The 12,995-nt window shown below is 56.3% G+C and overlaps 3 protein-coding genes across 3 annotated transcripts; 1 reads left to right on the plus strand and 2 right to left on the minus strand.

Moving 5' to 3' along the window:
• Positions 1-6,325, plus strand: UV8b_03888 (uncharacterized protein; the record flags this gene model as incomplete). The annotated part of the gene is made up of 2 exons (XM_043141386.1): positions 1-5,724; positions 5,843-6,325. The coding sequence occupies 2 exons, from the start codon at positions 1-3 to the stop codon at positions 6,323-6,325; spliced, it is 6,207 nt and encodes a 2,068-aa protein (XP_042997320.1).
• Positions 6,326-7,246: 921 nt separating this feature from the next.
• UV8b_03889 (uncharacterized protein) lies at positions 7,247-9,059 on the minus strand (the record flags this gene model as incomplete). The annotated part of the gene is made up of 4 exons (XM_043141387.1): positions 7,247-8,200; positions 8,299-8,498; positions 8,653-8,791; positions 8,955-9,059. 4 exons carry the CDS (start codon positions 9,057-9,059, stop codon positions 7,247-7,249), a joined length of 1,398 nt encoding a protein of 465 aa, XP_042997321.1.
• A 1,763-nt stretch (positions 9,060-10,822) lies between these two features.
• UV8b_03890 (uncharacterized protein) lies at positions 10,823-12,634 on the minus strand (the record flags this gene model as incomplete). The annotated part of the gene is made up of 3 exons (XM_043141388.1): positions 10,823-11,485; positions 11,643-12,508; positions 12,586-12,634. The coding sequence occupies 3 exons, from the start codon at positions 12,632-12,634 to the stop codon at positions 10,823-10,825; spliced, it is 1,578 nt and encodes a 525-aa protein (XP_042997322.1).
• Positions 12,635-12,995: the final 361 nt, after the last annotated feature.

Here is a 12,995-nt window from a genome sequence, read left to right on the forward strand (position 1 = left end):
ATGCCGTCCAAGCCGGAGCCTGAAGCTCCTATAGAGCAGCAGCTTGCTGTCCAAGCTCTCGCCGAAAGCGCAACCGGCCCCGAATCCACAAACGCAACTCCAGAGCTCCATCTCTCAAACCTACAAGCTCTGCCGACCGAACATCAGGAACTGTTCCTTCTCAAGTTCGTGTCCGACTTGAAAAGGCACGTTTTGGGACTGGACGGCGATGGCTGCACCGCCCAGCAGTTGTACCTGAAGAAGGAAATCTTTCAGATCATCAATCTTTCGGCCCCGGCGCCATGTCGAGTAATCAGGAATAGCTTGGGGAGATGCTTGGCTCACATCTTCGGTAAAGGAGATCGCAAGCTTCTGTTCGAGACCATAAACGACTTGATTTCGATAATATCCGGAAGCAAGGCCAAGTCGGAGGGTGAGACGCGGTCGAGACATGCCGCAGTCTTGTGCCTGGGGGATGTCTTCGCCGCCGCCGGGGACAGTGCCATTGGACTGCACCAGCTGGCATGCACTACGTCGCTCAAGCTCTTAAAGTCCGCATCCAGCAATGCCGGCCTTCGCGCGGCCGTGCTCAGCACTCTGGCCAAGGTGGTCACCATGGTGGAAGGTAGCATGGATGAAGGAATATCCAGGGACATATGGAAACAAGGACGTAACCTGGTTGCATCTGACAAAGGTTCGCTGGTAGTTGCATCGGCTTGTCGGTGTCTCAAGGCGCTTGCCAGGAACACCTCGTACTTTCGCAACTCGGCCGACCTGGATAAGCTGGAAGCGGCGCTGCTCAAAGCTGCAGACTCGTCGTCAGCTCAAGTGAGGCATGCCGTTGCCGACTGTTTTGCCGAGGCGCTGGTGCAGGGATATTCCGCCAACGGAACCGCAGAAGCCTTCAGTAGCAAAAAGGCAAAGACGAGGCTGAAGCGCTCCTCCACCCACCCTGCCATTGTGCATATCAATGAGGACGACGAACAGCTTCCGTCCCGGGCAGCCAGCCCTGCTCCAAGTGGGAAACGTGCACAGGATCTCGCCCTGTCCCTAGCTGACATGCTCAAGATACTCGCCCAGCAGTACGTCAAACCGTCAGCATCAAACAAAACCCGTGCCACCATCGGAATCTGTTACGGGAAACTCTTCCGTCGCCTAGGCGAACGCACTGTGCAAACCAGGTACCTGCAAATCGTGGAGGGCTTGTCCGTTGATCTTCTTAGCCACTCGACCATCAACAATAACCGCTATCGCCTCTTAATCACCAGACGGATAGTTGATACCATTATCCATGATGTTATCGGACGAGACATCCTGGGGGAGTCTAGTCGAATCTCGGCCGCCGAGTCCATAGTGGCCAACATCCTCAAGAACTACCCTCAAGCCCTTCCTGAACGGCCGGAGCCTTCCAAGCAGGCTTTGATTACCGCTCTCCGGGCCATTGCCTCGCTCATTGCAACGTTGGGCTCGGCATCTAACAGGTTCGCCGAATCATGCCGAGACGGGCTTATCCAGGTTCTTCAGCATCCCAGCTACTCCGTACAAGTGTTTGCATCCTACTGCATGAAGGCGCTTGTCCTAGCTTGCCCTCAGCAGCTGCTTCCATGCCTTTCGGTGTGCATGAACAGCCTTACCAGAGAGCTTTCGCTGCTGAGCGGAGGCCGCAATTCTCCGCGACGATGTCTCGGGTTTGCCCATGGACTTGCGGCGACACTGAGCGCTAGTCCTGCCCGACCGCTTTACGGATCTTTGGACATTAACAGTCGCGTTCTCACCATGGCTACAAATCTTCTAAAGTCCAGTAGCCAGTCAGAGCTGAGAGTTTCGAGTATCCAAATCCAGGTCGCTTGGATCCTCATCGGGGGTCTCATGTCGCTCGGTCCAAATTTTGTCAAGATCCATCTCTCCCAGCTTTTGCTTCTCTGGAAGAATGCCCTACCCAAACCTCTCGCAAAGGACAACACATCCGCCAGAAGCCTTCTTGAGGCGTCGTTTCTGACACATGTCCGAGAATGTGCCCTGGGATCCATCCTGTCTTTTCTGGAGTCTAACAGCCGACTGTTGACAGTTGATGTTTCAAAAAGGATTGCCGCCATGCTTCAGAGCACCACGGCCTTTCTGAGGACGCTGCCGTTCAAGAAGACTACGGAGGACATATCTCAACGATTGACTCCGGCAGTTCAGCTACTCGACCTGGATATGATGGTTCAGCGTCGTGTGCTCCAGTGCTACATCAAGCTCATCAATTTGAGCCCTGCTGGGGGAAGCGAAGCCCTCCTGCAGTCGAACCTCCTGACTCTCGCCATATCTCTCTTTGCGGACCCGGAGAATTACTCGCCGAGTTCTCTGAGCGCATCGATTGCAAATGCAGCCGGCGCGTTCGATTCCATCTGGGATGTTGGAGACAACACTGGCTTTGGAATTACAGGTCTGGTCTCGGGCTTCGATGTGAAACCGCTACCAGGCCAGCAGGACGCCTCCTCGGAAGACGGCGCGATTGAACTCGGTGGCCCGGAGGATCTAATCGACAACCTCCTGAAGTCTCCCGTTTGCGGAAGTCTCGAACACGATGCGTCCATGCTGTACATTGGCGGCACGGACAATCAACCCATGCGTCCTGATCCGCCCGCGACAGAAGTCGTCAACAATGCCATACAGCTGTTCGCCTTTGTCTTCCCTCTCACTCCAGCCAAGGTGCAAGAGAGCGTCTTGGAGCAGATCAAGACTTTTGCTTCTGCAGGCCTCCTCCAACGAGATTCTGGGCGTAAAGCTGCCATCCATGTCAACGTTGCTCTTGCCATTTTGCTCAGCATGAAGGTGGCTGTGAAAGAGACCCAGTCGCCGTCCGGAAGTGTCTCTGACCTTGCGGTCGAACGTTTGCTGCAAGATATTGTTCGGGACTTTGTGCTGGACCACGACCAGTACGTACGCAGCTTGGGATACGCATCCGTTGCGAGACTGTGCAACGTGTACGGCAATGCCTTCACCAACCAGGAGGTCAAGTTTCTGGTCGACACCATAGTAAGCAACAGAGAACCAAGTGCGAGAGCAGGATGTGCCATGGCTCTCGGCGCCATCCAAACCAAGGTGGGCGGAATGGCCGCTGGATATCATTTGAAAACCATCTTGGGAATACTCATGTCTCTGTGCAACGATCCCCACCCAGTCGTTCATTTCTCGGCTCTCGAGGCACTCTCCTTGGCTTCTGACGCTGCCGGGCTAAGCTTTGCGGGCTACGTTCCTGGCACTCTAGGAATGCTGGCGCAGCTCTACGTCTCGGAAACCCACCACGCGGAAATCGCGTCAGCAATGTCCATGAATCTAGAAATGGAACGGTCGACCCCGGCTGCCATTTGCAAGTGTGTCGATTCACTGATCAACGTGCTGGGGCCCGACTTGCAGGACGCCGACAAATCGAGGGACCTGATCCTCACGCTCATCGACGGGTTCCAAGACGAGAGCGACGTTTCGGTTGAACGGGCCTCCCTAGCGTGTCTAGAGCATCTCTCTCTCTATGCGCCGGGTCAAATGCGGTACGCCGACTACGTGAAGCTGCTGCAAAGGCATCTAACGTCGGACAATGCCGCTCTACGAGACGTGGCCGTTGATGGACTGCACAACATCATGAAGAGAGAGCCGCGGGATGTTCTGAGAGAAGCCGAGGACGGATTCGAGGAGCAGCTCTGGTTGGTCCTCGACACGGCACCCCATCATGACGGAATCAAGAACATTGTGCGAAACTGGTTGCACCAGTCATGCCTTGATGAAACTTCGGAATGGCTGCAGCGGATACAGAGAGTGCTGAAAATGGTGAGGGCGAAGAGCGAACAGCAAGACGAGCCTCGGTCAGCTGGGGGGCTTCCCGACCTGCAAGATGAGGAAGTTGCCGGGTTCGCCGCCACGGACGGCACAGAGGGCAAAGAACATGCCGCTGCCAACGAGGCAGAACCGTTGAGGTGGCAGGTCCGGACGTTTGCTTTCAGTTGTCTCAACGACGTCTTTGCCATTGTCGCCAGGGATGCCGCTGCCCACGGGGACTCTGCGGCGCAGGTGGCGCTGCAGAACAAGGTTGCCGAGGTCGTCCGCATGGCTTTCTCTGCCTCGACATCCGACATCTTGGAGCTGCGGATATGGGGACTCAAGATGATTGGTGCTGTCCTCAAGATGTTTGGCAGGACCACCGATCCTGATTTCGAAGAAGCCATGCTCCTGGAGCAGTACCAAGCACAGATCAGTTCTGCCCTGACCCCGGCGTTCGCCGCCGACTCGTCGCCGGAACTGGCTTCCGAGGCAGTCAATGTCTGTGCAAGCTTCATAGCAATAGGCGTCGTCACCGATGTTGACAGGATGGGCCGCATCCTCAAGACGTTGCTCACGGCCCTGGAGAATTTCTCCAGCGACAGTGAAAACGCGGGGATTGGAGACTTGAAGGGCCTGAGCAGCAATGCCCAAGTCATGGTCAAGATTGCAGTCTTTTCCGCCTGGGCGGAGCTCCAAGTAGCGAGCACTGAGCAAAAGTACTTGAGGGATGTGCTCAAGCCTCACATCGGCACCCTCACGCCGCTTTGGCTGGAATCCCTTCGCGAGTTTGCCCGGCTACGCTTCGAGCCCGATATTTCCATGACGCTGGGGCCGCCGTCTCTTTCTGGCAGCCTCGACGCCATCTACGCGGCGCTGAACCGGGAGACCTTGCTCCGGTTCTACCAAGACGCGTGGCTCAAGCTGGTCGACGCAATCGCCAGCCTCATTGAGCAAGACAGCGAGTTCGTGTTCGACGCTCTGGACGGCAAGGAGGCGCGCCAGCAGGATGCGCCAGACAGCAGGGGCAAATCGCCCACCATCAACTACCGAGACGAGCCCGTCGCCTTCTTCTTCGTCCTCTTTGGGCTTGCCTTTGAGGCTCTGGCCACCCGTCCCGGCCAGACCGACTCGCTCGCGACAAGAGAGCAGACTCTGGACATACTCGAGGCCCTGAAGAAGATTCTGCACCCGAGCGTCTCCGGCCACGCCATCTACAGGCCCGACGTCTTTGCCGAAACAATGGACTTGCTCGACCGCCTTGTCCTGACCGAGGGACTGGACATCCAGCGGGTCATTGTCGACGTTGCCCGGGCGCTGTGCGTCAGGCATCCCTCGGCCCGACGGCAGGCAGACGACGAGGGGGACTTGTCCGAGGACATTGACCAACTGTTTGAGCTGACGAGGATCATTGTCCTCGTCCTGTCCGGCTTGGTGCCCAACCTGTCGGAAGGCAACCAGCCCGTGCGCCACCAGATGAACGGGGAAGCCGTCATCCTCATCCGCAACTCGCTGGACGCGCTCGTTGACGCGGCAGAGGTGTTCCCGTCCATCATCAAGACGGATTTGCACGCGTGCATCGTCCACATCTTTGCCACCATTCTGGCGAACCCCAGCTGCCAGGAGCTCGTCGTGCCTCAGTCCCTTGCCATCCTGAAGCGGTTCGTCGCTAGCGTTCCCGCCGCGGCAAGCAGCAGCAGCAGCAGCAGCAGCAGCAGCGAGGACAGCCTCCCTCCCCAAGCCCCGGTGCAAGGCTGCCTGCGCCGCTTCCTGTCGATATACCTCAACGCACAGAAGCGCCAGGAGCCGGCTTCGTTGGCGTGCGTCAAGAATTGTCTTTTGGCCACGACGATTCTCTTCACCAGCGGCGAGAACCAGCTGCCTGCCAGCCTTTCGCTTGTCGCGCGTTATCTGGACGAGATGCTCGACTGCCTGACTGATCGAATGGTAAGCGGGTTGGGATTGGTTTTCTTTTCATCCTCCTCCCTCTCTTTTCCCTCATGCCTTCTCCCCCCCCTTATCTAAACGGGATAAGATGCCACCTTTCTGACTTGTGATTCCGCAGACCGCCAGGATTGCCGCCACCTGCACGCGCTCCTTGCTTCTGCAATCAGCCCCCACGGCTGCCGATCTCAGCATCGCCCGCCACCTCCTCCCGAGACTGATAGCGTTCGCCACCGACACGGAGCGCGAGGACCCCGAACGAGCGCGCTCCCACATCACCCACACGCTGTGCCTCTACGTCGGCACCGTCTCCAAGGACCGCGTGCCCGCCGCCATGGGGCTGGTGATTCCGACCCTGGTGACGCGCGCCGCGGGCGACGGCGAGGATACCTACCAGGAGACCAGCGCCCGACTGCTGGAACTCGCGGCCGTCGATCAGGCAGCCTTCAAGGCGACGGTGGGGGCCATGAACGGCGGCCAGCGGGCCTTTTTGGAGGAAGTCATTCGCTCGGGGCAACAGGCCGGCAGCCGGGCGAGCCACCCATCGGCGACTGAGCACGGCCAGCCAACCATTACCCTAAAGATGAATTTCGGCAACGCGTAGGTTGTCCACGACATGGCTGGCGTCACACGACGAGACGACGAGCCGGAGCAGCAGCAGCAGCAGCAGCAGCAGCAGCAGCAGCAGCAGCAGGAGCTTCTTGTCAAGCAAAACTACGTGTCTCGCAACGGGACCCGACCCCCCCCGCAGATATGCAAGTCTCGGCACCAGCAGCTTCCAAGGGTTATTTTCTTCTTGGCCATCTCGCGGGTTTTGGTCTTTTTTTCTTTTTCTTTCCCGGTATTGCAGAGCATCCTTCTGGAGTTGCACGGTAGGTATGGCGGGTGGCACGCGGCAGTGCAGGGCTCCTGGCATCATCTTCCTCCCCTGCTGAGGACGGTCTACTGCACGGATTACGCCGAATATGTAGAGCCGGAACAAGCATTTGCTGGCGAATCTAAGGGGGTGGGGGGGGGGGCCAAAGTCCCCGAGCTGTCTATTGTGTGGTACATGTACTTGGGAACTCTTCAAAACTATGTCGCCCACGAGGTCGGTTGCTAGATGTACTTATAAAAGAGCAAGTCTATTTATTCTCCTTGTACGACCAGCAATCACATCACGGCATTGCACTGTCTGTACGGAGTAGTCCCAGTGTTACAGTTGCGCGTCACACGCCATCCGTCTTATTTCACTGGACGCCCGCGACAACCCAGCGTCCACCTCGTCCAAATCAGTCGCTGCGGTGTACTGTCCGCTAGCTAGCTTTTCCAGTCCGCTCACACGCAAGGAGTACCTGCCGTCCGCATCCCCTTGGGGAAAATCTCCGGCATCCCGCTGCGTTCGTATGCAGCCCCGTCGGCGTCGTGCAACGCTGCCTGTCTGAAGGGGTTGTCGACTTTCCAGCGTCGTCGTCGTCTGCCCAAAAAGGAGCGTTTTGTTTTGTTCGTCTCTTTTCTTTTTTTTTGTGGGAAGAGGCATGTTTTCTCACGTTTCGGGCACGAGTTCAAGTGAGTTTCTCGGCCGGTGTGTAGAGGATCCGTAGGCTATCACTGGACCGGAAAAGATGTCTTCTCCGGAGACGGCGTTGTGGCATTGAGCGTGGGCGGATGCGGATGGCGAGGTGGAGCCTTTGCTTTTGGCTTTGCGGTGCTTCCAATCGTTGTGTCGGCGGGTGGGCTTGCTCTCCTCGTCGTGCTTGGAGGGCTGCCGCGCTGGCCACGGTGGCCTCGGGTCCTTGGAGCACCTCGGCCCGTGTGGTTGCGGCTGGGTGCCTCCTGCCATTGGCCTCGTCGACACGACGCGCCCTTGGAATAGTTTCTGATCTAGTATGCGGACGGCTGCTTCGGCGGCGGCGGGGTTCGACAGCGTCACGAGGGCGTAGCCGTGGATCCGGCCTTTCGGCTCGAGCAGCGGTATTTCCAGGGCGGTGATTGCAGACGAATGTTCGCCGATCTGGTGGCGGATCCAGTTGGAAACGTCGCTCGCCCTCGCCTTGCGCTGTATGGACGTGACCAAGACCCTGCGAGCCTCCTGGGCAGTGTGCGCCCGTCTCTGGTGGGCGTCGGCGGACAAGGACGACGGCGTCCCGGATGCGCTTCTACAAGATAGGCAGGCGTGAGACGGATGCAGGCTGCTGTACTGGGATTCGACCGAGGGCGGTCCCACGAACGGCGAGCCGCGGCCGAAATGGCCGGTAGCAGCCACGGGGCTGGGGTCGGCGGGAGGCTGCTGCTCGTAGTAACCAAAGCCAGGTGCGTAGGGGAGACTGCGGTTGCCCGTGGCGTCCAGACATGCGTTGTACGCTTCCGGCATCGTCGCGTAGGAACCCAAAACTGGTGGGCCGCCGTAGGCCGGTGTAGTGGTCACTGCCACCGCGACTGGACCAGCCGGGCAAGCAGCTGACGGTGCGAGACGGCCAAGTTCTCGGTCCGAGCTAAGCTGCGCAGGGTCAGAAATCGCCTTTTCAGTCGGTGGCCAGGGGAGCAAAGAATGAAGGACGCCGAATTCCCCCACACAGGAACAATGATGGACGATACCTCTTCCAGACAACTCGGCGCGCGAGGCAGCATGGCATCGGGGCTGGTAGACTCGGAGGCATACAAGTCCCAGTGGCCGGGGCTGCTATACGTGGCCGCTCTTGAATCATCAACGAGCTCCTTGATCTTGATGGACTCGGTCCTGTTCTTGTCGGAGGCAATGATGGCTCGGTTGCGGAAGTATTCCTTCTTCAGACGGGCTACGTCGGGAGTCTCTCGGTTAGCGTTGCGTCCAAAAACCAGAATCCTGGGGGCGCAGTGGTCGGGTCAACACGAAGGCCCGCGAGTCGCCCGAAAACAAAATGGCTGGACCAGGTGTTGGTGGGAATAAAGGGGGGTGGAGGTTACACTCACCCCATGCTCTGTTGAAGTTGTCTTGCCCGCGCAGCCGAATCCAGCCCGAAGTACTGGATTGAAAGAGCTCGACGTGGTCCACATGGCAGTCGATCCGCAGCCAATCTTTAAAGTCCTGCCATGAAGTACCAAAGGGCAACTGCCATGCGGGCAAGGTTTTGTTAGGGAGGAGTTCATGGTGGTCTCGAGTGTGCAACATTGTGTTGAAGAGGGGACGAGATGCAGAAGGAACGAGGACAAGGAGAAAGAAGGGGTCGAGAGAGAGTCTAGGCCAAGCACAGACTTGGCAGTTCTCTACGAACATTGCAGATGGGCATGTAGTAGATTCCAGTCTTGTCGCCGGGTTCGACGTCTGCCATGATGACTTTCTTGTCGGAACCACCGTGGCGAGACATGGTCTTTGGCATTGGGCCTCCAGACGATCGGCGGTATAAAGTGACTAGACTCAACTGGGTAATGGCGATGTTGAAATAAGAAAAGGCAGGTTTTTTTTTTTTTGTTTTTTGTTTTTGTATTTTTGCTTTTTCTTTGCTTTTTTTTTTCCTTTTCTTCTTCATGAAACAGAGACACGACAGGTCCTGGGAGGACGACGTTGTTCTTTTTACCGTGGCCGGTGCCGTGTGACGAGAGGCGGTTCAGTCGGCAATATGATTTCTCGTGTTTTTATCGCAGGATCAAAAGCAAAGTTGAGCAAAATATCCGCTCACGATGAAGCTTTTCGAGGGTAGGCATGGAAAGAGAATCGCTGGTGTGGTCCGAGGCCGAGAAATCCAATCCCTTGGTTGCAAGGAACGGGCAGCCAGCCTTTCCAAGCCACTTTGCCATTCAAAAAACGTCAAGAGACGTACAGGATATTTCAGTACATCTGGCTCAACCGATTCCGCTTGAGGGTTAGAAGAACTCAAGAGCGGAAGGAAGGGGGGAACAGATTCTGCAGACGGCCTTGCCTGCCATGCGGATTCGCCTGTCCAGCCATCGGGATGGGACCAAGGGCAGCAGACTTGTCGTGCTTGCAACAGACAGAAAAGTGCGCCGCTCTAGCCAGAGGGTGTTACTCGAGACGGAGAGCGGGCGGCAGATGCTCGCTGCATTGTTCCGTCGCTCCTCCAACATCCAGGTAGCTGGCTCGCTTCGCACCAATGCTTGAGCAACTGCGAGCCCCCGAGGACCCCGGTTGCTTGGCGCTTGGTGCTTCGTGCTTGGGCACGTAGGTCTGTCTCATGGCTCTGTACGAGGAGAAAGAAGAACAAGAAGAAAAGGAAAACGGCCAGATGCGTCTTCTGATCTGTTTGTTGGCTGGCTGGGTGGTTGGTGGCTGAATGAATGGCTGCTTGGGCCGTTGTCGCTGCCTCAACCCTGTCCGGAGGGGAAAATTGAAATCATTACAATGGAATCCGTAAGGAGTCGTACCCAGCGGACATGCCAACAGTCCTCCGGACCCCTGCCTTCTTTTTACTCGGTACTACTGTGCGTAGATTCCCGTTTTCCCGGCTCTTCTGAAAGCAAATGGACTTTCAAGGAGAATAGTCTGTATTCGATGCCGCTTGCACATATGGGACCCCTGGACCTTGTTTGTCAGATCTATGGCCTACCTTTCCAGGTCATGGTTTCTCCCCAAACTTTGGCACCAGAGTACCCTGCCTGTGGCTGCTCAGCTGCGGCGAGTCATAGGCCGCGACATGTCGACGCATGAGAACCTGAGGTGCCCAACATCGGTGAGAGACTCGCTCTGCCATGAGTTGGTTGCGTATTCCCCATACAAGGGGACTTGGGCATCCTCCTTTCAATTTGATGATGCCGCATTTGGCGACGGGCATCACAAGCGTGAGGAAAGAGGAAACATTGTTGTAAGTCGAAGCTTCAGGACGCCCTTGCGCTGTTCGTTTGGACTGCGACGCCACACAGCTACGCCCAGGCAAGCGCAGGAAACCAGGGTTCTCCGCCAACTAAAAGAAGACCCCTGGCAATCCGACCCCTGTCGGTTCAAGTCTACTTACAGACCACTGCGTACCGAGTACTCCGTTCATCTAAGGCCGTTTCTCTTGAACCAGACACATTCCCCTGGGTGGTGCCGCGGTACCCTTGCCAAGGGCAATCGTATGTACTGGAAGCCACGAGCCACCATATAGTTTGACGGGTTTGCGAGCGACGCGACTGCTTGTTCGCCAATTCAGGTTTTAGTGTGCCGGAATGAAAAGGTATCTTCTAGGGTTGAAATATCCTCCGCCAAGTCGATAGGCTCGAGCCCGTCCCGTCCCGAAGCGGAACCATCAGACTCGGATCCTCTTTCTGCAGCTTGCCACGGGTTCGCCTCCTGTTCCCAATCTGCAAGTGAGAGCAGGACGTACTGCTGTGCATCGGATACCAACAGTTGCGGAGAGTCGGTTTCATGATTAAGCCACGAGAACTGCAGCCTTGGCCCGTGTGCATCACAGCCAGGCAGATATTTCTCTACATCCAACCACACAGGTCCGGGCGACAACGGGTCCCAAACGTAAGATGCAACATGCTTGCCTTCTTCTCGGCAGGAAATCAAGAGAGTTTCTCGGGACGTTGGATGCCAGTAGAAACTGATCACTGAATGAAATATGATAACTGCCCGCAGCTCTCCAGCAGCCAGGTCCCAGATCCAGATAGTACCCGGAGACTCATCCAGTCTAGTTGCCAAGAGCGTAGACGAGGCATCGAAAGCGCACAGGGAGCAGCCTGTTCGCGCATCCACAGAAAGCAGCATGTTTTCGGCCATGGAAGGTGGTGAGACAGCCTGAGCTGCTCGTAGAAAAGCATGAACGTCGCCTCCGTTCACTCTGCTGCTTACCTGCTCCTGCCAGACCTAGAATAAAACTGTCGTGTCAGTTATTATAATAAAAGAAAATAAAATTAAAACCAGAGGAAATATATCGACCTAACGAGAAAAAAAAATATAACAATAATAAAAAGGACAAAACTCCGACATCAATGCTGCAAAAATGTGACAGAGGGTTGCGTACCTGAAGCGTCTCACACGGACTGACCGCAAGAGGATGCCATAAACTCATCAAGGCTCGCCAGATCCCTGTTCGTAGGACAGTAACGCCGCGGCTGTGATCCCCGACGGCGCATAGTTCCGAGTCACAGCTAAGCTGACAGCTTTTAATGCCCGGTTCCATGTCGAGCTTGGTGCTGTCTGTTGGATTCGATGCCAAACTGGAGGCTTCTAGAGTCCGAAAATGTTGCCCGTCTGAGGCGTAGATGAAGAGCCGTCTCCCTTGCACGGGAGACTCCCACAAAAGAATCCATTGGCCGTCAGGGGTCCATTTGATCTCTTGCGCATCAGTAGATCCCGGGTACCATGACCGGATTATTTGTCGAGTAGAAGGATGGTGGATGCTGACCATGTCCTTCCCGCCCATCCTCGTGAGCACCAGGAGATGGCCCGTCCTGGGTCGGATTGAAAAGCATCGCGACGCCGACGACGGTTGGCAAAACTTGGGATTGCCGACTTCAACCGCCCTGGAGCTGGCAAGGTCAAAGATGCTTAACCTCAGGCCAGACGGAGCACATGCCAGGACTTCTGTATCACTGGCTCCGAATTCGACCAGGGACAGCCTGCCGCCAGTGGGAGCAGCAGGACACTGGATAGTGGCATAAAGTGAGGAGTCACACGCCGAAAAGACTCGAATCTGATCACCGGCAGAGACCAGAATGTTGCTGGAGCAAGCAGACCATGAGCATGTGGTGATGGGCTCGGTGAGCTCTGGGGAGAGTTTCACAGCATAAACGGTCTGCAAGGTCGTGGTTGACCGAACAAGAATCGCGGATGAGGTCAGCACTGCCACAAGCCGTCCATTTGGACTGGGTATGCAAAAGAGAGAGGCTGCACGTGTTTCGTCAGCTGTGGCTGTCTTTTTTTCCAATGGTTTTGGTCCGACTACTTTTGGAGGGTCTTCTCACATTTGAAGGGCTGGGAGTGATGTAGCGGCGCCAGCGGAGAGATTTGCATGTCTGCCGCGATGGGGTGTTGCGGGGGTTATGCGGGAAACGACAGCCGTCGCGGCATTGGCAGTTGGGTAGGGGAGGATAATGGTTGTCTCGTGTCGTGTGTTTTCTTTGACTTTTGTTCTGTCGTTGGTTGTGTGACGACGACGTGTGATGTGTGTGGAGGAGATTCTGATGGGAAGAAAGCATGAAGGACAAAGGGGACAATTTGCTGAGTACCCAACGCGTACAAAATGTGTGACCCCGAGAGAGTGTTTGGAGCCAGCTCACTTACAGAGCAGCAGGTGATGCGATGCGTCTTGGGACTCGGTCTGACTGTTGAATTTCGCGCCGTCCTTGAGCGTGAGCCTGAGATGTCAAAACCA

The sequence above is a fragment of the Ustilaginoidea virens genome, chromosome 3 (assembly GCF_000687475.1).
Source record: "Ustilaginoidea virens chromosome 3, complete sequence".
In the NCBI taxonomy this organism is placed as follows: Eukaryota; Fungi; Ascomycota; class Sordariomycetes; order Hypocreales; family Clavicipitaceae; genus Ustilaginoidea; species Ustilaginoidea virens.